Here is a 20,332-nt window from a genome sequence, read left to right on the forward strand (position 1 = left end):
GGTCAACATACGGCAATTTATATTTGATTTTAGGACATTATTGATTTTTAACAGTTTTTTTACAGTAAATATTAGCTTTTTTGCTCAATAGCTCTCAGGTCATGTGACGTATTGACCCCAAACTAATGCAGAATCACAATGCTACCTTACCTGGTCAGCATACGCCAAAGAAGAAGAAATAGTTTGGCTTAAAAGATTTTAAAGCAAAAAATTAAACATTTTTTAATGTAAATATCAGCATGTCTTCTCATTTCGGTCCAGATCATGTGACTTTTCGACTGAGGTTTATTTTATTATCACACTAATAGATCACTGGGATGACACACATCACTTTTTATTTGAATTCACAATTTTTAAGACAGACAGACAGACAGACAGATAGATAAACAAGTTTTCAGCTTCTTATACTTCAAGCTATTTATTTAGTGTAAATATTAGCCGTACAATTCGATAGTTAACAGTTAAGCTGAGTCAGTTACTTAAAACATCCCTGTATAATACATCTGCGAATGCAGCGCTTTATTTTTTAAACCGGAAATAGTTGATGCGCGGTCGTGCATTTACCGTAAGCTGACGATAAGAGCGCACTGAAAATGTAGGAGCGGCTGGCTTGACTACGGAGAAACGAGAGGCGGCTGGCTTGACCGCAGTCAAGAAACGCAGGTCCACAGAAGTGCTGAACTGTGAGGATCTGTTTCTTCTTTATCTTTGTACTTATTTGAGAAAGCAAACTGAAGAAAATTCTGCAGCGAAACCACTCACAAATACTCGACACAAGGACCACATTACTTCGGGACTGGTTTAAATTACACTGGATTGTCATTCGTAACAGAATTCACTTGAAAATTCACTTAGTAGACATTTAGAAGCGTTGAATCTCTACCTACTCTGTCTACAGTTTACATCTCAGAACCTTTAACCACTTATTCTGCACTCAGACCCCTCAGATATGATAATAAATGCTAGCGAAAATCTCACACCTGGTTTAAAATGAAAGGGACCACGACTTTGCCGTTTTAGCCCCAATGCAGTGGAACTCGCTACTACGCTGCACCTACTTACAATCGGAAAGCTCAGTCAGTGCTTCGGTTCAAAACATTAATAAAACACTTACAGGTTACAGACAGACTTTTGCGGAATCTTATGACTCATATTCGATTGCTATGATAGATAAATATTTGCTATAATGTACAGTACTGTGAAATACGCAATAAGACATTTACCTGTAGACCTGAAAGGCCTCGCAAGGGAACCTTTTGCCTCTGGAAACCTTCGGATGAGTTTGAAGGACGGACCGCTTAGTGTCACACCATTTACTGTCCGTGAAGCAAACTGGTGGCCAAGCTAATTTAGTGTTCGTTATTTTGTGTTTCAGTGAGTGCTTTGATGGACTCCGTGGAGGAGAAAGACAAAGAAGCAAATGCGCCTTCAGTTGTCGACAGATATTACACTCGCTGGTACCGAGCCGGTAAATACTTCTGTATTTGTACCATGTTAACTAGCTAGCATGCGGCTAAGTTCAGGGAGCTAACGCTGGTGGAACTTGTGAGTTCAGGGAGAGAGAGCTTTAGATATTTGTAGGAACCAGCAGAACCCGAATTAAAATGTCACGAATATGATTATTGTTGTTGTTTCATTTAGATATGAAGGGGAAACCGTGTGAAGACCACTGTATCCTGCAGCATTCAAACAGGTAATAGTGAATAGCAATCTGTGCAGTACTACTGGTATGTGCAAAACTGATATTTCTAGAACTAGTACTTATTTATATTTTGGTTTATTTTTTTAAGTTTTTGTACTACTTTAAAGTCTGAATTATCTCCTTTGCTGCTGTAAGAATGCAAATTTCCCCACTATGGGATTAATAAGGTCTTATTTTATCATATCTTATCTCCTCCTTTCTTATTTTATTTTCTCTTATGATATATATAAGCATACACTAATTTAAATATACACTGAGTAGCCATTAACATAGCTACACGTGATACCCAAATACCATCGCTTATAAAATGCACTTTACTGTTTAGATTTCTTTTTTTGATTCAGTCTTATGTTTTGAAGATTTTCTTTCTGTTCGTGTTTTTTCTGCATTATATTCAGCAAATGTTCACGTTTTTCCTGTGAAAAAGTTACAACGCTTTAAATGTGTTGCCATATAATGCAGCTCAGGGTTAACCTTAACCCCACCATTTATTTTACAAACCACTTTATATTGCTGTTGTCTACAGGGCGTTAGTGCTGTATTTATTCATTTTCATTTTTCATCCTTGTGAATATCAAACACATTGTACATATTATTATTATTATTATTATACAATATGTTGATTGCTGCTGTAAAAATGTTGCTGTTGTACCACTATGAATTTCCCCTTGTGTGGGGAGCATTTAAGGATGATCTTATCTTCAATAAAACAACAGTACAGTGAGGCTGAACAGTTGGCAGTTTTCAAATTGAAGTAGCAGTTTGAAGCAAAACAACTTGCAAATCAAAAAGGCTCAGGAATTTATGTATAGATTTCACAGTGCTTGATAGACTTGAAAAATGTGTTGTATTTCTTCTTTGCAGGATATGTGTTGTTACCTTAGCAGAAACCCACCCGATCCTTCAGAATTGCCGCACAATCAAAAGCATCAATTACCAGATCAGTAACGGCTGCAGTCGGCTGAACAATAAAGTGTCTGGGAAGTCCAAGCGGGTAATCAATGAAGCTCTACTTGACTTTGATCTATTGATTTACATGCATAGATTTATTCTCGTGTTATTTCTATATCACCCATTGTCAACATGTGAAGCTTTTGTCCTTACTTTGTTTTATTCCTACAATAGGGGGGGCAGTTCCTTACTGATTTTGCACCTTTGTGTAGGATAACATGCTCAGATGAGACTGAGTACACAATCTACAGGTGAGACCAGTCTTTTTATTTTTCAAAGTATATGTTTATTATCATCATACTTGTACGTCACGTTCACATAAATATTCGCTTTAGTTGCATCCGGGGCCGTCTTCTGGAGGTCAACGAGAATATTTTAGAAACACCTGATCTCTTGCTGGAAAAGGTAAATAATTTGCACATGCACAACTTTTTATATGTCCTCTAGCAATAGCCAGTACAATTTAATTTATGTAAATGTTAATACATTGTATCTACTACATATTTGTTGTATTTAACGTGATTGGATGGCTATTTATTAGTCCACGAAGCAACCTGATCAGTTACTTCAACTGGATCGTTAAAGTTTCACCTCATCTTATGAAAGCAAACGTTTGCAGTGTTTCACTTGTGTTTTTCTATTACCAGCCGTCCACTGATGGATACATCGCTGTCATCCTGCCAAAGTTTGAGGAGAGCAAGAGCATAACAGAAAATCTACTGAGCAGAGAGGAGTTTGAGAGCGTCGTCTCCAAACGTAGCGATGCCCAGTCACAAACCTCCTGACGAAGCTCCACACGCTGGCCAAAGTTTAAACTGTTCTGGGAGAAGTTTTTTGGCCTCACACTCTCACCTGCTCAGAGGAGGACTGAGAACATGATTGTGGAAAGTGATGTTTTCATGAGGTCACTTCTGGAAGACTTTTGTGTACAATGCAAGCACTGTGCCTCTAGGTTATTATATACTCTTTGTTTTCATGTTTCAGATTTTCATGAAGGGTCCAGGAAGCATTTCAGTTCACAGTGCTTCATCCTTTGTTTGGTTTTGCTGTAGAAAGCATGGAAAAGGACTTGCATTCTGTTGTTAAATATTGCAAATACTCTTCAGTAAAAAGTATTTTTGTAAAATATCAATGAAACGAAACAGTGAATTAAGAAAAATATTGTTTATTTTTTGTCACTTTTTTTTAAACCTTTCAACAGTCAAAAGAATCGGTGGTCCAAAACTAGATCTGATTTCTTCACTTCTGTAGTGCCACTACTATACCAGCATCATTAGCTGCTCTCAAACTGTACAAAGATTCTCTAAAGCTTAATGTATGTTATACATTTCAGACATTATCACACCCTCACCTCGTACCAAAGTCATCACCTTGGGATATACATGTACATTTATATATATATATGCTTCAAGTACCATATTATATATACCCTTTAATACATATTGGCCAACTAGGCAGCTTCACAATGATAGTCTTCATAACAAGTACACTTCAAGGTTCCATTTGACACAGGTGCCAGTTCAGAATTATCTTTCATTTCTTTGTGAGGAAAAAAATGTCAAGAGTATGCCATGTACATAGAATAGGATTTGATAATACTCAGGACGCTATAAGCAAAGGTGCTGACTTCTTAAAAGCATCTTCGTGGCTTTATCAATTTTTTAGTTTTTTGAGTAGCCAGGCTTAAATAAAAATGTCCCCAGGGACCAACATTGGAGTTCTACAAGTTTCGTATTTTAGAACATTAGCAACAAGATGTCCTCATGAAAATCACATTCTTCATGAGGAAGAAACATTTGGCATTTGAATTGTGATTTTTTTTCATTTCCCTACTAATATGGCACATGGGGAATGTTCCATAGTAAATTCTATGGCAATTGGACATTAATTATATGGCGAAGTCAACTTTAAAATACATATCTATCCAAGTGAGATGCTGATTACAAAGCCAGTGATCAAGGATGCTACGTACCACTATGGCTAACATTACATAAAACGTGTTAACATTACAAGCCTATGGTCATAGCAGACTCAAACACGAAGGTTTGGTGATGATGGCGTACATGCATGGTGGGTTTTTCAGTTTTCACTTTGCTTTCTTTTTGTTTTCATTGAACTTTGTGCAACACGTTTACAGTACACCACGAAACAAATAGGCTTGTTACACGGAGGCACGTAGTGAAGACAGATGTATGGCTGAGCTGAGCATCAAGCAGAGTTCTCTCCTGATTTCTGGTCAGTTTATCAATTCGGGGGGCAGAGAAGTGATAAAAGTGATGGCAAAAATCAGGCATGCGCCAGGCCTCACCTTCTTTAGAGACTCACTATCATAGCGGAGGCTGATTGTCTCCATCTTGTGGACTGGGGTGGAACTGGTGCTTTAGGTAACAAGCTTCCCCGTCAGCTTAGATCTGCTTTTTCTCCTGTAAACTTAATAATTTACCATCCCGACAGCAAATACAAACTCCGGCTGACCCAAGGCAACCATCTTCACCCCACAGCTCCAGCCCACTCTTTAGTGGGTGCATGAGGATGAGGCGGGTATTTTCTGGATTCTCCAGAGAGGTGAGGTTGGCTATGTGCTGCTCCAACAAGAGTAGTGGACAAAAGAAGAGGCTGCCTCCTGGATTATTTGCTCTCTAGGAGGTTGAGACCGGCCATGTGCTGCTCCAAGGATTTCACCCCGAAGCCGTTGCTGTTCTTGTTGTTGAGAGCTCCCTCCTCTTTGACAGGCGTGGATGAATCCGGCCTTTCTCTCCAGTCCTGTGGGGAGCTCAGGCTGGTCCTCTCTGACTTGTACTGCAGAAGGACAGCATAGAGAAGAACCTAATGAAAAAAGGCACACTTCTAACTATGAAAATAAGCTTAAAGCTAGTATAAACTATATTTTTTATAATAAAAATTAATCACAAGTCTATTTAACCACGCCTGATGAACGTCAGCGGGGTTATTGCATTCGGTGCGGTATCTGGCTGGGTAAGTATGTATGTATGTATGTATGTCCAGTCCGATATCTCTGTAACCGCTGAAGTCAGGATGATCAAACTTGGCACTGAAGATCAGTCTAAGGTCCCCTGAGCAGTTGTGGAGTTATAGGTCAGCAGATCAAGTAGGGAGGGAGATACGTACATGATCAAAATTGATACATATTGCATCAGTTGTATAGGGAGGACAGGGTTTTCGCCAGCAGAGGACGTGGTTCTGCCCTCTACTGAGGGCTCATCTAGTTATATATGAAATGGGATGCTTGCATTAATAAACTTAACAGTTATAACCTGACTTTACGGCTCAGCAATATGGAGTACTAAGCTCATTGCTTTGCTTTCATGACCAACAACTTAACTGTTCCAAACTAAACTGTAATATTTTTGGCTGTAAAAATCCTTTGCAACTAGCTGGTGAACACAGTGGAGCTATAAGAAGCTAAAGGGACAGATATTTGAGGTTAGGGCCTAGGGGTAAGGACAGCGAAAAATGAGGTAAAAGGAGCGTGAATACTCCCTAAAAACACAACTGTAAATGAATACTAAAATGATGCTGAAAGTAAAAAATTAAAGGCAACTGGTTGCTATAAAGTTTTCCACTTAAGTTGATAAAATGTCCACATTTGCAGCTTGCTTCTGCTGCTTGCAAGGCCCCAAAAATGATTATTTCAGCTTTAATAACTATATATTTGGGTGGACTTCCACAGCCTGCCAGGCTAATCTGAGTGCCAGTCGCTCAGTGTCGTGTCCTGTTCACTGAATGCCACCTTTCTGTTGAGCTTGTTACAGAACGGGAGGAGGGAGAGGACCACGGTCAGGATGCTTCTGCTTGTTTGAATCGATGAGTCCACCTGAAGACAAAGAAATAAAATTGGACAACTTATAACACATAAACACATCAGCATAGCAGATTATAATCACGCACATTTTAACATTTCCTCATTGGTATTGGTGTCCCACCAAACGCTGTGAGACACACACCATTAGCGATAAAGGATCAAGTGAATATCAGGATGAAGATGGGAGCCAATACATATAAAAGGGGCCCGCATTAATCAGCAGAGGACAAGCTATTCTTCATCCCGTCCTTTTGATTCCAACCCTCGCCTTTATAACAAGGTGACCTAAGGCAGTTCATCTCTGCCCAAGATGCTCATTAATTCCTCACACATCCATTAATCCAGCACCCCGTGTTAGATGTTACAGATCACTCAAAGATTATTCCGTAGCCAGTAATGAACACAGATAGTTGGGCTTTATTGCATGTTCAATGCTTCACTGACCCCCAACTGTTGTTGTTGTGGGTGTAGCTTTGATGCTGTCAAAGCTAATGAAAAAACATTCCACTGTTGTGTCAGCTCTGTTCACTCTGTGTGATATTACTAATTCAGTGTCTGTCAAACCAAACAGACTTTGAGCGAAGAAAGTGATTGATTATTTTCTTTGAGAAGCAGCACAGACACAAACTAAAACGAGGCACAGAAGTAGTATAGGTACCTTCTGGAAGGTGGCAGTCTTGCCCTGTACAGGAGTCTTAGCTCCCATCTGCAGCTGCTGGCACAAAGCCACCAGTTTCTCCATTTCTGTCATCACCACAGACTTCTCCTCATCAACCAGCTGGAACACAGAGAGAGAGAGAGAGAAAGACAGAGAGAGAGAGAGAGAGAGAGAGAGAGAGAAGGATGTCTTTTAGGAAAGCAGAGATGGTTTATGACGGCACTTTCCCGTGGTTAATATGCGCAGACACTGATAGATTTACTGGACTGGATTTACAGTGCTCGTGTCAAACACAAATCAAGCATCATAAAGACGAGGATGAAATAAATAAAAAATAATAATAATAATAGGGCTGCTTGATGTAATCCATCAGCAACAGCTATGATCTGCTGCTTAAGTCTGTTATCCAGCTGAGTTAATCCCTAGATCTCAGTCACAGGGGCCATCAATCTACTTCAGTTATGCCACCAATGACCTAAAATACGAGCTCTTATTCAGGATAGCGCGATTCATGACTGACAAAAGCACATAAAACTGCTTAATCCTCGAAAAAAAAGCGCTCCAGCTTATTTGCATGAATAGCTTTTCTACTTTTGAAAGGAGAGGGGGATACACAGGTGTGCTACAAGTGTATCTGGTGCCAAAGAACTATGAAAATGGAGGGTGAGACACAGGGACTCCATTAGCACCGGTTTGTTTGATGTAATTAATCAGAAAGCGCGAGGCAAGTTGAAGAGCCGGGCCTCCTGATTATGAATTAGTCCTGGGCGGTCGCAGGCAACCTCCCCACCCTCGCCCCCTCCGCACGTGCACACCAACATACACACCCATGGACACGGCGGTGACAAATGGCGGTCGTTAAAGGCTGTCAAAAAGAGCCATTTAATTAAACTTGGAGGACCCGGGGAAGAAATTGGTGGAGGGCAAGAGGAAGGAAGGCACCGAGGCTACGTTTGTTTGTTGGATCTCGAGTCTGAGAGGGAAAGGGGACGACGAAAGTGTGTGACAGCCTTAATTTCCTGCTCTCGCTGTGTGATTTATACGGCGGACCTGGCACTGCAGCATGCCAGACTGGGTGATATGGGTGTGTGTTGGTGTGAGAGGCATAACGTGGATGTGGGCACAGGTGTGTGTGTGTGTGTGTCTGCATACTGAGTGGGTTAGAAGCTCAGAAAAATAAACTGCTTTAACATACTGTTTATAAATTATATGCGTTTCTTGATTTTTGTATTTATTTTACTGCTGCTTATTATACAAAAAGTCTTCTTTCTTTTACATAATATGCATTAGATTTATTTTTGAATGCTTAATGTGCAAAAGTGTTTTGCGGTGCTGGTATGTGAATGCTATTCAGAGTTAAACTGTGCGTGCAAGTAGTTCAGAAGAGACAGATTTACATTAGTATGTATACCTGAGCGGAAAAAGTGCGGAGAGATGAGCACAGCTGGAGCCCCTCTTCAGAAAGAACCTTTAAAGTCACAGGAAAGAGATAGAAAAACACAACTTACTTACACAAATACAAGCAAAAGCTATAATTCTTTTCACTGGGAAGGCCTTCAATAAAAAAAAAAAAAAAAGCATAGTCAGTAAATATTGAGTTTATTTTTTTCTTATCTGTATGCCTTCCCGGTTCTTTCCCCTCTCGCTCCTCTTCCTCTCTTATCTCCCCTGCTCATCCTAAATTGAATAAATCCTGGCTGACATTTCAGGCCCTGATTCTACAAATTACTGTACATAACTGGCAATGATCCAAATTCAATAGGATACACGCCTCCGTGCGGCTATGAATCTACCGCAAGATATATTTCCAACATACAGATAAGCCCTTGTCGTGGTCTCTCAGATATGCAAAAGGGAAGTGAATGAAGGGATGCTGGCATTTACTAACCTATTGATCTACCAGCCTCACTTTGTCTTCGGTGTAATGAAACAACACATGCATTCATTTACAACTTCAATGAAGTGGTGGAGAAAAATAGAACAAAAGGGTGGAGATCAGCGCATAGGGACGCTCATACCTCAGCTTGATGGAAAAGATCGAGTGTTGTTTTCAGCAGCCCCTCCCCTCTAAAGGAATCGATACACAAAATAATAAAGAGAAACACGGATTAGAGAGATGAGCGAGCACAAAATACATCCGAGGCCATCAACAACAACAGTAACTTAGATAAACTGCAAGGAATTTATCGTCAGAATGAGTCATAGTCGTGTCAGCTTTGTCAGTGCCTCAAACTATGCCTGGTGGTAAATATCGATAGCTGGGGGCTCCGGAATCTCATTAACACTAAGCCTCTAAATTCGTGTTCATGTGGATGCTTAAGAGGCTTTTCAGTGTTGAGCTTAGAAATGAGTTTAACAGTTTAGCAAGCTGCAGATCTAAAACCTGTGCATGTGTGCGGTAGTGGTGGTAGGATACCTGGTGAACAGGTACATGTTGTAGGCCATACTGGCCAGACTCTGGCTCTGCCGGACGATGTCGTGCTCCTGCTCCTCCCATTTTTCGACCTCCGTGTCCACATCTGATGACAGAAGACGCAGCTCCAGACCCAGCTTGGCCATGCTCGTCTGCTCCTGCTCACACAGACAAAGTAATTCTATATGGGAAAGACTAAAGCGTAATGGATGTTATTTTGTATAGTCACAAACGGATTTCTTTTCATTCGTTCACAAACTTGGAAGGCCTAAAATCTGCATACTTCTGCTTCCTGTTGCGGTACAGCAAGTGAAACTGCCGGCCAGCAAAATTGGAGCACATTAGCATACAAACACCATCAATTCTTCAAGCGAGTGACACAAAGTTTCCTGGAGATGAATATACCGCTGCCAAAACGCGGTACAAAATGCGACTTGATGTATTGTAGTGAAAGCCAGAGGAGTTTGTGGTGTGTGTTACCTCTGCATCCAACTTGACAGCCTTGGCAGTCTTCAGGTTAGCTGAGTGTTTCTTTGGAGAAAAGAGAGCGGCATTAATCAGGGGATTACAAACCATTGTATCTTTGAAACATTCATGAGGATGGGGAGGTGTGATACTCACTCCAGGTCTCGGAAGAGATAAGTAAGGTCTTTTGTCTCCTAGAAGGGGAGAGAGTTACTGTCATAAACAGAAAATGGACTCAAGTAAAAAAAAACATGAAAATAAGCATGTGTTTTATGCCATAACTGAACAATTGAGAGAAACACCTTGTTTTTATGCCTCTTTGAGTGACTGTGTGGATGGCAATTATGGTTATTCAGTAATTATAGTAAGGAAATTGTTTGCTTTTATCACTGCCCACCTTTGACACATTTTTATTTTGCATCATAAACATGAACAGCGCGGTCCATTTCAATCCACCAGAGGGTTGATAAAATCTTTGCCACATTCACGGGGGGAAAATTAGGAGGAATAATAAAAAGGAAGGAGTAAAACACCTCTCCACGGTGTCAATGTGGCATTTTAACGCAGTGTTTTGGCTTCAAGGGAGCACAATAGTGTGATGGATGTCATCCTTTCACCCACTGAGCAGCACTTCAAAAATATTTACTGAATTTCATGTCAAAGTGACATTCTTGAGGGCAACCACATCTTGGAACTTTGCCAGACGTGCAGCGTGTGAAAGCACAAGGTTGACAGCACTCGAATCCAACTCTGAGAGCACACCGACAAACGCACAGTACATTCAAATAAACAGACCAGTGTATCTACATGGTTTTTTTTCCTGTCTCTGTCAGCTGAGTTTGTAAGAGGGCTGTCTATGGCTTGGACACTTCAGGTTACTGGCACAATGACGAATAGAGAGGAGCCGAACAGGAGGAATGAATACATGAGTGTTCAATGGCATTGACGTTGTTCCTTTTACAAAATACTTCCCACGGTCTGTGATGATTAATTTTCAAAGGAGAGATTCAACTTTAACTTTCATTAATGCTGCCGAAATGTTCAGGGCCAAAATGATTCATCAAGGTTTTATCAGAGAATTTGATTCTTTCAGGCGAAGAGAACCATAGACGGCACATTTGCTTGCATTCACTTCTCCTCGCTCTTTCTGAAAGGTTTCTTGCGTGTATGCTGACTCTCCTGCGACATCACCACTAATGCAAACGTGCCTCGATTTATTCACACCCTTTAAATGTGCAAACACACAATGCTGTGTGTTCATCAGGAAAACAGTTGAGTGTAGAAGGCTGTGAATTAATCAGCGTGCTTCAAATCCTTTTTGTCTTCTCGGTGTTTGCTGTTCTCGAGCTGAAAAGCACCTGATTCAGCCGAAACCTTGTTGCTTTCTTTTTTGCAAACATCCATCCATGAAGTGAACTTACCTCGCCTGCCTTCAAAGACGTCGTTGATCTCTCGCAGCAGCAGAGCCATGTCGCAGAGCTGCGACTCCCAAGCCTCGCAGAACACTTCCAGGTTCTCCTTGGCGATCTTACTGGACGGGTGGAGCGCCAGCGTCTGGGCTGCTGAGATGATCTGAGCGAGAAAGTGAAGAATTGTGACATAAAGTAAAGGAATAATTTCATTTTTGTTGCCATGGAGAGACATTACACAACTACAGGACAGAGAAACAAAATGTTTTGCAATTCTCGCTGTGGTGATTTTCACTTTAAAGGGCCTTTATTTTCGAATTTACCTGGAAATGATCTGCCTGAAAGCCCGCTTGACAAAACAACGGCACTCAGATTGAGGGAGTTCAGCATTTGTGTGCAATTCAGCAATGTTTTTTGGACATATCTAGCAAATTCAAATATCTGCAATCAACTGTAATCTCTCGACTCAACCAATTTTTAGGAAACTGAGTCAGACAAATATAGAAATAAAAAAAAAACAGATCATAAGAGCACACACACCCCATGTCCATTCCCTACAGTGTAGTATTTAATAGCCAATTACCCTCTGGGCCACCCTTGTATTACTTTGGGCAAACGCAGAGAGATATCGCCACCGCTACCCCGTACAACACCGTTATTGATTGGCTGACCTTTGAACTTAGGAGCGGAGTCATTACGGCAGTGTCATGCGGGGCCTGACATTAGCGCCGCAGGACGGGAACATTCTACATCGCTGGATAATTACTGGCATGGATGGTTTCCAAGAGCAAACATAATTAGATCTGGGATGGGGCGACTAGGTGGACAGCATGTTCTCAGCCATTTTCAATGGATGGCAGGTGTGGGAGGTAGACAGCAGAGAGACAGGAAGTGAATTGTCTATCTTACCTCCCCAATGAGTCGAAGGAGAATATTGCTCGTGTTTGATTTTACTGCAGAACCACTGTGTGAAGAGGTTGACCTTATTGACATACAATAAAAGTGTTGAGGGGGAATTAAATGGGTTTGAAGTTTAATTAAAGTCAGATGGCTCCTGTCTCCGGTTTGCTGCCACTTACACATCAAGTCAATGGGGCATGATATTAATACCACCTTAAAAAAACAACAATCGGTAGAGATAATGCTTAGACAGTTTATGTTACCTGTGGACCAATGACATGGAAGGTTTCCTCAGCGTGTATGCAGGTAATCTCTAGTGGCTCCGTCCCCGACACATGGCACAACAGCCGACATGTCTGGAGTGAAACATGGGTTAAAAAAATGATCAGACTTCTGACATTAATGAAACATGCATCAGGAAATTACTGAAAGCATGTACGATCTTGCTATCAATTTGACCCTCACTGGCAAAAAAAACAACCATCTGCCAAATTACTGAATTTATTGATGCGTTCACACGGAAACAGTTAAGAAATCTAAATATTTTCAGAAAAAACAAACATTCAGCCTAGGGCTTAGACATGAGAGAAGGTCCGAGCTAAATGGTTATAGAAATACACCATCAGGAGGTGAAATATTGAGTGTTGGGAATTTGTGTCATGTTAATCCCCCCACCCTACCCTATTTTTTCACTTGTATGTAACATAGAACTTAAAGAATGAACATTTCCTGTATGGCCTTCTTTTTTGTGTCCTTTTCCCCTTTTTTTCTTGCTGAAAGGGAGGAATGAAGTGTATCTTAAGCTGGAGGGGAACAGATTGGATTTGTACTTCTCACCGTTAACAACTCCCCACTCCTTAAGTCGGGTGGGAACTCTTCCCTCTCACTCAAAATATCCAAACACAATAATTTGCCGTTGAATGTTTTCTTTTTCTTTTTTAAAATGTCATTTTAAGATTGAAGAAACAATTCTCTAAATTGGTAGAGTTGTTAAGTTTATATACATCAGGAAATTACTGAATGCATGTTTGGCTTTGCTATCAATTCAACCCTGTGATGTCCCTTTTCAAATTACAATGTAACTGCTGTTTGTTAGGGTCACGAGTAAAGACATGCGAGAGATTGAATGATATATGTCTGCTCAGTGTTTGCATAACAAAATCACATGCTGGCTTTTCATTTAGCTGTGCAGTTTCCACATCTTCATTCATCTCAAGCTACTATTTTGCATCAATGACAACTTTCATGAGAGCAACTTTGTGCACATTTTTTAACCTAAATCCAGTATATTTTGCCTAAACAGGATGTCTAACAGATTATTCTGAAATCAGAAAAAAATGAGACCTGTAAGTATAGGCTTTACTACAAACTTCTATCCAAGTAACAGCTTTAACTAGGTCTCAGCCTTCTTCCAGTCTCTGTTCCCGATGCCCCCTGACCCCACCTACCTCCACCAGCTGCTCCTTCTGCTCAGTGAGCGTGCGCGAATACTCGGCAACTGCCTCCAGGTTTCCTTCAGCACCTGCAGCTTTAAGAGCCCGCAGAGGCAACTGCTCCCCGTGAACTTTCAGCAAGTCTGAGGCCCGGCCCACCGCCACCTTATGGAGCTGGAGGAGGAATCAAAGATGGAATAGCAGATTAAGGAGAGAGAGGGGAGGATGATGCATTCGAAAGAGAAAGGAAAGATGAGTGACAGGCACGAATAAAGGAGGATTTTAAAGCGGCAGAGAGGAAGGAAGAGCAGAGGTGACACGATAAGCTGACGGCAAGACAGCAGAAGCAGGTGAGCGGAAGTGATGTGAAAAAGCAAAATGGGAAACTGCTACAGAGTCAAACAGCTAATGAGGCACATTCCAGTCATGCCTGTCTGTTTTTGTAACTCGACTGCATGTATTCCGAGTTGGAAACAGACTGCGGCTCACCTCACGTCTGAGGTCACTGACGCTCTGGCATGTCTTCAGGATGGACACCTCCATGTCCTCTGTGGGCTCTTTGGCATGAACAGACTGCTGCTCCAACGAGACAAGAACAAGAGAGTAAAACATGAGACACAATGTGGTTTTACAGGACCACACACAAACCAATGTAGTAATCTGGAAAAATATGACAATGCATGGGAATTGGACTGGAATGGTGCCTTAATAGCAAGTTTTTCAACTTCATAATTACATTTGCGATCCATTATGGTGGTAATATGTGCAGACAGCAAGGCATTTCAGCACGCAATTTTGTGTAATCAGAACAAAATGACTTAAAGCAATTATATCATTTAAATATTGCACACCAATTTTCGAAATTTCAGACTAGGTGCGATAAAAATGCGGCCAAAACAAACACGTGTTCTGCTCAACTCACCACAATAACAATCAGGAGCACAGTGAACTAGGCAGAACACCCAAGAAATATTTGCAAACTCAGAAGCTTTCCCTCCAATTTCAAAACACTGCAGCATTCTGGTCTTTTCAAGTCTCCGTGTGACCTTCAATTGCGAGGCCTAGATGAGACGCTATTGTACAGTTATGCAGCAGCAGCCCTCTCCGTGTACTCGGAACGCGCTGAGAAGTTTACAATGAGAAGCTGCAGCATAATGACTTGTGTTTCATAAGTCCATCAATTTTGAAGGCCAAGGAGGCTCTGCTGAATGGCAAGCAACACTACGTGGTGTTTCTTCTTCTTTGGCTCAGCGAGCTTTGGTAAAAACAGTTATTCAGGTGAGTCAATATGCTCTGTTGTTCCAGGAGAGATGTGTGAAAAGAGAGCGAGGAGGCAACGAGAATGAGGAAGTGAGTGGAAGGGGTTCAGCCTCAACGTGTGTGGGTATGACTGCCAGCCTGCTGAACATGCCACACAGAAACACACACACACACACACACACAAGAGCATTTGGACTTGAAAAACACATAAAAGCGCCGCAACTAATTTTCTTCATCAATTACTCTGCAGATTGCTTTCTTGATTTATCATTTAGCCTATCAAATGTGAAATGAAATGTGAAAATTTAGCTGTTACAATTCATGGGAGGTCACAGTCATTTCTGAAATTTGCTTGTTAAGTCTGAGGAACACTGAAAAAAAATGTGATGTTCAATTTCATATATGACAAAGGCAATCAGCCTGCAATCCCCTCTGAGAAGATGGAACCACAATGTTTGGGATTTTTCCTGAAATATTACATTTAGTTTTGAACGGTACCAACAATCTGTCATCATCCACTAACAATACTCACCCATCCCCGCATCTTTGCTCGAATAAATGAGTTTTGCATCGTCTGAATTACACCAACAATTATACAATCATCTTACAGATGTGAAACTCTGAATATTCTTCTTCTGGTAGCATACGTTTTGATGAATATTCCTGTAGGTATATGTGCATCTGTGATGGTCTGCCTGCTTGTGCCAACCTACCGCCTCAGCCCAGGCGTGCACCAGCTGCTGAGTGTCCTGGCGCGCCAGCTGGCACAGACCGAGGATGGCCTGACGCTGCTCGTGACTGGTGTAGGCCGAATCAGTGAAGTCCTCTGTCCGCTCGACCAGGGCCTCCAGCTGGCCGGCTACACTCTGCGGTGATAGAGAGTACAGGTTCTCCCGCAGGCACTCCACACTGGACTGCAGGAGAGAGGGGGAGGGAGGGAAATAGGTTGGGAATTAACGGTGTGCGTCGAAGGAGCATTTGAAGGGTAGATTAAGGTAGCAACACAGAGACATAGACAATAAGCAAGAAAAGCCCAATTTTACACACCAATATCTCGAAGGAAACAATCAATTTACTATCTCATTATCTTCATGCACCTGAACTCATCATTAAACAGCAAGAACTGCAGGATAAGGGTTTAGTCTAAGATCCACTTTGTGCCATCAAAAGGTGCACAATAAATTCTGCAAACAGCGTCTCAAGTACACAAACGTAAAAGCTAATGCATTTTTTCCTGCTTTATCCTTGTTTTTTTATTCCAGTTTTCAAGAGAAGTAATGGCTCATGTGTTGTAAGATGACCAGTTTACGCAAGCTTTTAGTAACCTCTGCAACGAAAAGCTGCTGAACTATTTATTAAAAGCAACAAGCACCTCCAGTCCTTTCATTAAAATACTTTCTTCTTATGTTCTCTCAAAGGAAAAGGCCCCCCTCGAAATGTTTCTACAAGTGTTAATTTCTTTCATCTGCCAGCGTACAGGGAGGAGAGAGGGGATTAGTAAGTGTGACGTAGGTTTAATGGTGATTCACACAACCGTATTAACCGAATTATAAAACGAGTAGGTCTGCTTCTCTGTGTTGAAGCTAAAACAAACACAGTCAATGTAAAAATGTTAATTTGGGAACCACAAATTAACTGGAGCACAAGCTGAGGATTTCTGATTAAAGCTGTGATCTTTCTTAATAATACGGTTTGACTGTATTACTGTTTAAAAAAAAAGCAAGTGCCACAATGGCTTTCCTAACAGTTAAAAACCTTGTTCAACATGCTTCAGACAAGAGAGGATTATTACTGAACTCGGCGGGCCAACACGTGCCAGACGAGCATCACTAATCCGAACCCTTTAAAGTGATATTTATCAACTTAAATTTACCTTGAAATCTTTGATGCCATTGTAGATGCTGGCAGTGAGGATCTTGTTCTCCCCACAGCTCCGTGCCTCGGTGACTATCTCGATGACCTGCTCCAGGGCACAGCGCATTCGGTGGAACACAGCGTCTTTGTTGATTCGCGCCGACTCGCAATCTGGGTGCCTGAGGCAAGTCTTTGGAAGGAATTCGATGTGAAATGTCAAAGCTAGTACCCTTTCAACTTCTATCCTTTTTAATGTTTTTCAAACACAGCTGTTCGGCTTTTTTATTATGTTTTATGTTATAATGATAATGTGACTTCAACTCGAGTATTAACATTGATCAAAGTGTGTCGGGAACCTTGAAATTAAAGAAACCTGAGAAGGCCTTAAATCTTTAAGCTGGACATAATCCATAAGCCCTGCCCGGAGGTCCAGTGTTGGTGCACCAGCAGTTTACCTTGGAGGCAGTGAGGAGCATCATGGTGCATTTCTCCAGAACTGCTCTGGCTGCTGCCATCCGGGCTTTCTTCTTTTCATCCTTCAGGTCCTACAGCACAAACACACACACACACACACATACCAGATGGTAATGGGTAGCTTTACTTAAGTTACAACTTCTCAGAGCTCTAAGGATGTCCAAGGGACATGAGGCTCCAAAAGTATTCAGCAAATCTCTTTCATGCTGGTATGAAGGGGGATCCAAATATATTACAAATTCCTATCTAAGTTTACTCGCATGAAACTTCATAGGTTAACTGTCATCCAACAGAAAGTGATGCTACCAGAATAGAAAAGAAGAAGCGCAGTGTACGACCTGCTGCATTCCCCTCCACGTATTCAACACCGAAATAGACAGCTTGAATTATGAAAATACAGGATTTGGAAAAGGCAGCTGAATCAACTCCACTCCGGGCACTTCGCCATAGATTACAAAGACGATGTGATTATCTGTCATTATTTTTGCCTCTGTGCTCGCCTGGCTTCAATAGATGAAGATGGTAGATTTTCTAAAGTGATGTGTACTTGTGCATGCGTGTGCATGAGTGGGAGTGACAAAAAAAGATGAAAAAAAACAGGGTGGCAAATGAGGAGAGAGAGCATTAGCGGCAATGAGGAGCGTTGGAGAGAGACGTGATGTGTGTGTCAAAACACGAGCCCCGATGAAACTCAGACAGAGGGATGATGGTCGATCCTCCCTCCCTGTCGAGATATCGCAGCCGTTGCACTTTACGTCAGTTTCTGCAGGCGAAGTGCTTTAGCTGCAGAGGCTGAATGTATGCATCAAAGTGGGATTAGCAGGCTTTGACAGCACAAAGTTAGAAGTTGGACTGAAGCTTTGAGAAAAAGTTTTGTTTTGCAGATTTGCCACACTATAGCTGATGCACTGCTGAGAGAACGGATTGCCCGAAAGCATGGGTCAGTTTATATCAGTGCTGAATCATGATGTATTCAATCTTTGATGAATATGAGTCATAAGTGACATTCCTTGACTGGACTAAGACACAAGTTAGAAGAAATAACACATGCAGAAAGATATCAGGAAACAAAGGAAGCCTCGTTACTTTCTAATTGTTTGATTTTTTTGGAAGTGTGAATATTTAATGCTTCAACTATTGATTTGTTCTGAGTTAACTTGCACAAATGTAGTGCAGGTACTGCGGGTTTCAAAGTTTAATTTCACCACCAGCTTTCACATTCAGAATATCATGTTTATAAAATCACTGTTTGGCAGATTACATCTACATAAATAAACAAAAGCGTTCTTTAGTGGTGCAGATATTGAGAGACTAATTACTGTATTTCCATAAACCACACGACATACAGTACATTTGCAGTCTTTCAAGTGGGTTGATGAGTTCAATGTACTCAAAATCGAAAACTAGAAGGTGTTTCTTCAGATGCTACTCACGTTCTGTCTGTCTCCTGTGAGGTGAGCAAACTCCACCATCTCGTTACCAAACTGGCTGAAAATCTGTACAAATTCCTGGAAGGTGCTGACTCTTTCCAGATGGTCGAGGGTTACCAGAACCTGGCAAAAGCGAAAAGATCAAAGTAGCATGACCACATATGTTTTGCGATCCTTCTCCAAACTGTAATAATGTATTTCTGACGCTGCATCACATGAGCAAAAAGAGTGAAAAAAAAACAAACAGAAAACATCACATATTCCAAAAGTGAATCAAAGTGACTGGACTGATGAGATGTGAGATTCTGGTTTCTGTTTTTTTTTCTGCAGCATCAGTGGCACAGAGTGATAAATTATATCAGTGACATCCTAAATAAAACCTAACTTGTATTAAATCAAGTGTAGTCCTTGCACATAGCTGCCAGTTTAGCTGCTAAGGCTATGTTCGCTGGCACCACTAACGCTGCAGCTTTTATCCATGCCATAGAAAGAGGAGGAAGAGATGTAATTGTGTTTGCCAGTAATGGAGAACAGGGGGATTTCGACTGTCTGTCCAAAGGAGGCTAACCAGTCATGATTAGGCCCCTTGTTTCCATTCTTGGCTCAGTCTACGGGTACATCCATATCGCACTGTCTGGCTAAGAGCATAGCCAGGTACGATAGCAGGAGAGAGAGTCTCTGTGTCTGCGTTTTTATGTGGTTCGCTAAATGTGCTGCTTCCCTTCAATTACCTCCAGAGTACTCCTTCAGAGAGCCAGTGCTTATCTATTAGGAAATAAAGGACTCGGGATGGAGCTTGCTAGGGCGTGGGTGTGTGTGTGTGCGTGTGTGTGTGTCTTTGTGTGTGTGCGTGTATTTATGTGTGGAACAGTGTTCATGCAAGAGCAGCAAAAGCAAGAGAGCTTATGCATATGATACAAGATAGTGCTATCCCACCTTGTTGCGTGATGTAATTATCTGTTTGATGACGATGCGATCAGCCAGGACGAGGACTTTGGTGACAGAAGAGAGGAGCAGGCGGGCGGCTTTCACCATCCCTGTCCGATCGCTGAACACTGTGACACGTCCGTCTGACTGGGACGGCACGGCTGATCCCACATCTGTCAGCTGGGCTATGGCATCACCTGCAAGAAAAGAGAGGTGGGAAGAGTTTGCAGACATATTGCTGCTGGTGTTTACCCTTTTTTGGTCTTCTATACACAAAATTGTTTGTGTTGTGAAAGAAAATGAACCATGAGCTCTTAGGCTGTCATTCATTATCTGTTTGTTCATTTTATGTCCATGTATCTTTGTTGTTGAGTTACCTAAGGGGTCAAAAAAGTTCAGGTGTGAGATCAACTGGAGAAGGAATATTTATACCCCTGAAATGCTTTTGTCTTTGGAAAGATGGACTCAGCATTTCTGCATGGAATGGAAAACTACATCACAACATTTAACTTACAACTTATTTACAACGAGCCAACACTGTTGGAGCTAAATCCAAATCTACCAGCAAAACAGACTGTGTGAGATAGCTCCTGTGCGTTTGTTGAATGAAGCAATAGGAGAAGGTATTTAGGT

At 41.5% G+C, this 20,332-nt stretch overlaps 2 protein-coding genes across 2 annotated transcripts in view; one reads left to right on the plus strand and one right to left on the minus strand.

The window, feature by feature from the left end:
- Nucleotides 1-234: 234 nt before the first annotated feature.
- abitram (actin binding transcription modulator) lies at nt 235-3,821 on the plus strand. The gene is made up of 7 exons (XM_022202832.2): nt 235-683; nt 1,376-1,468; nt 1,642-1,693; nt 2,567-2,696; nt 2,828-2,904; nt 2,989-3,058; nt 3,301-3,821. Exons 2-7 carry the CDS (start codon nt 1,387-1,389, stop codon nt 3,436-3,438), a joined length of 549 nt encoding a protein of 182 aa, XP_022058524.1. The 5' UTR covers nt 235-683; nt 1,376-1,386; the 3' UTR covers nt 3,439-3,821.
- ctnnal1 (catenin (cadherin-associated protein), alpha-like 1) overlaps nt 3,803-20,332 on the minus strand; it is a 52,199-nt gene continuing 35,669 nt past the window's right edge. Inside the window, exons 3-19 of the mRNA XM_051955756.1 lie at nt 19,709-19,896; nt 18,776-18,895; nt 17,324-17,413; nt 16,888-17,058; nt 15,728-15,928; nt 14,244-14,330; nt 13,770-13,928; nt 12,585-12,677; nt 11,434-11,584; nt 10,169-10,206; nt 10,028-10,078; nt 9,551-9,705; nt 9,153-9,201; nt 8,546-8,602; nt 7,135-7,254; nt 6,405-6,488; nt 3,803-5,452 (exon numbers count right to left, since the gene is read on the minus strand). Of these exons, the coding sequence (XP_051811716.1) occupies nt 5,282-5,452; nt 6,405-6,488; nt 7,135-7,254; nt 8,546-8,602; nt 9,153-9,201; nt 9,551-9,705; nt 10,028-10,078; nt 10,169-10,206; nt 11,434-11,584; nt 12,585-12,677; nt 13,770-13,928; nt 14,244-14,330; nt 15,728-15,928; nt 16,888-17,058; nt 17,324-17,413; nt 18,776-18,895; nt 19,709-19,896 (1,985 nt within the window). The 3' untranslated portion in view covers nt 3,803-5,281. The remainder of the gene's footprint in view (nt 5,453-6,404; nt 6,489-7,134; nt 7,255-8,545; nt 8,603-9,152; nt 9,202-9,550; nt 9,706-10,027; nt 10,079-10,168; nt 10,207-11,433; nt 11,585-12,584; nt 12,678-13,769; nt 13,929-14,243; nt 14,331-15,727; nt 15,929-16,887; nt 17,059-17,323; nt 17,414-18,775; nt 18,896-19,708; nt 19,897-20,332) is intronic.

The sequence above is a fragment of the Acanthochromis polyacanthus genome, chromosome 11, assembly GCF_021347895.1.
Source record: "Acanthochromis polyacanthus isolate Apoly-LR-REF ecotype Palm Island chromosome 11, KAUST_Apoly_ChrSc, whole genome shotgun sequence".
NCBI lineage: Eukaryota > Metazoa > Chordata > Actinopteri > Pomacentridae > Acanthochromis > Acanthochromis polyacanthus.

Bases quoted from the DNA above. Each gene is read 5' to 3' on its own strand.
- abitram (XM_022202832.2), top strand. From the start codon at position 1,387: ATGGACTCCGTGGAGGAGAAAGACAAAGAAGCAAATGCGCCTTCAGTT. The intron at 2,905-2,988 runs GTGAGACCAGTC...TATTCGCTTTAG, and splicing joins ACTGAGTACACAATCTACAG to TTGCATCCGGGGCCGTCTTC. The intron at 3,059-3,300 runs GTAAATAATTTG...TTCTATTACCAG, and splicing joins CTGATCTCTTGCTGGAAAAG to CCGTCCACTGATGGATACAT.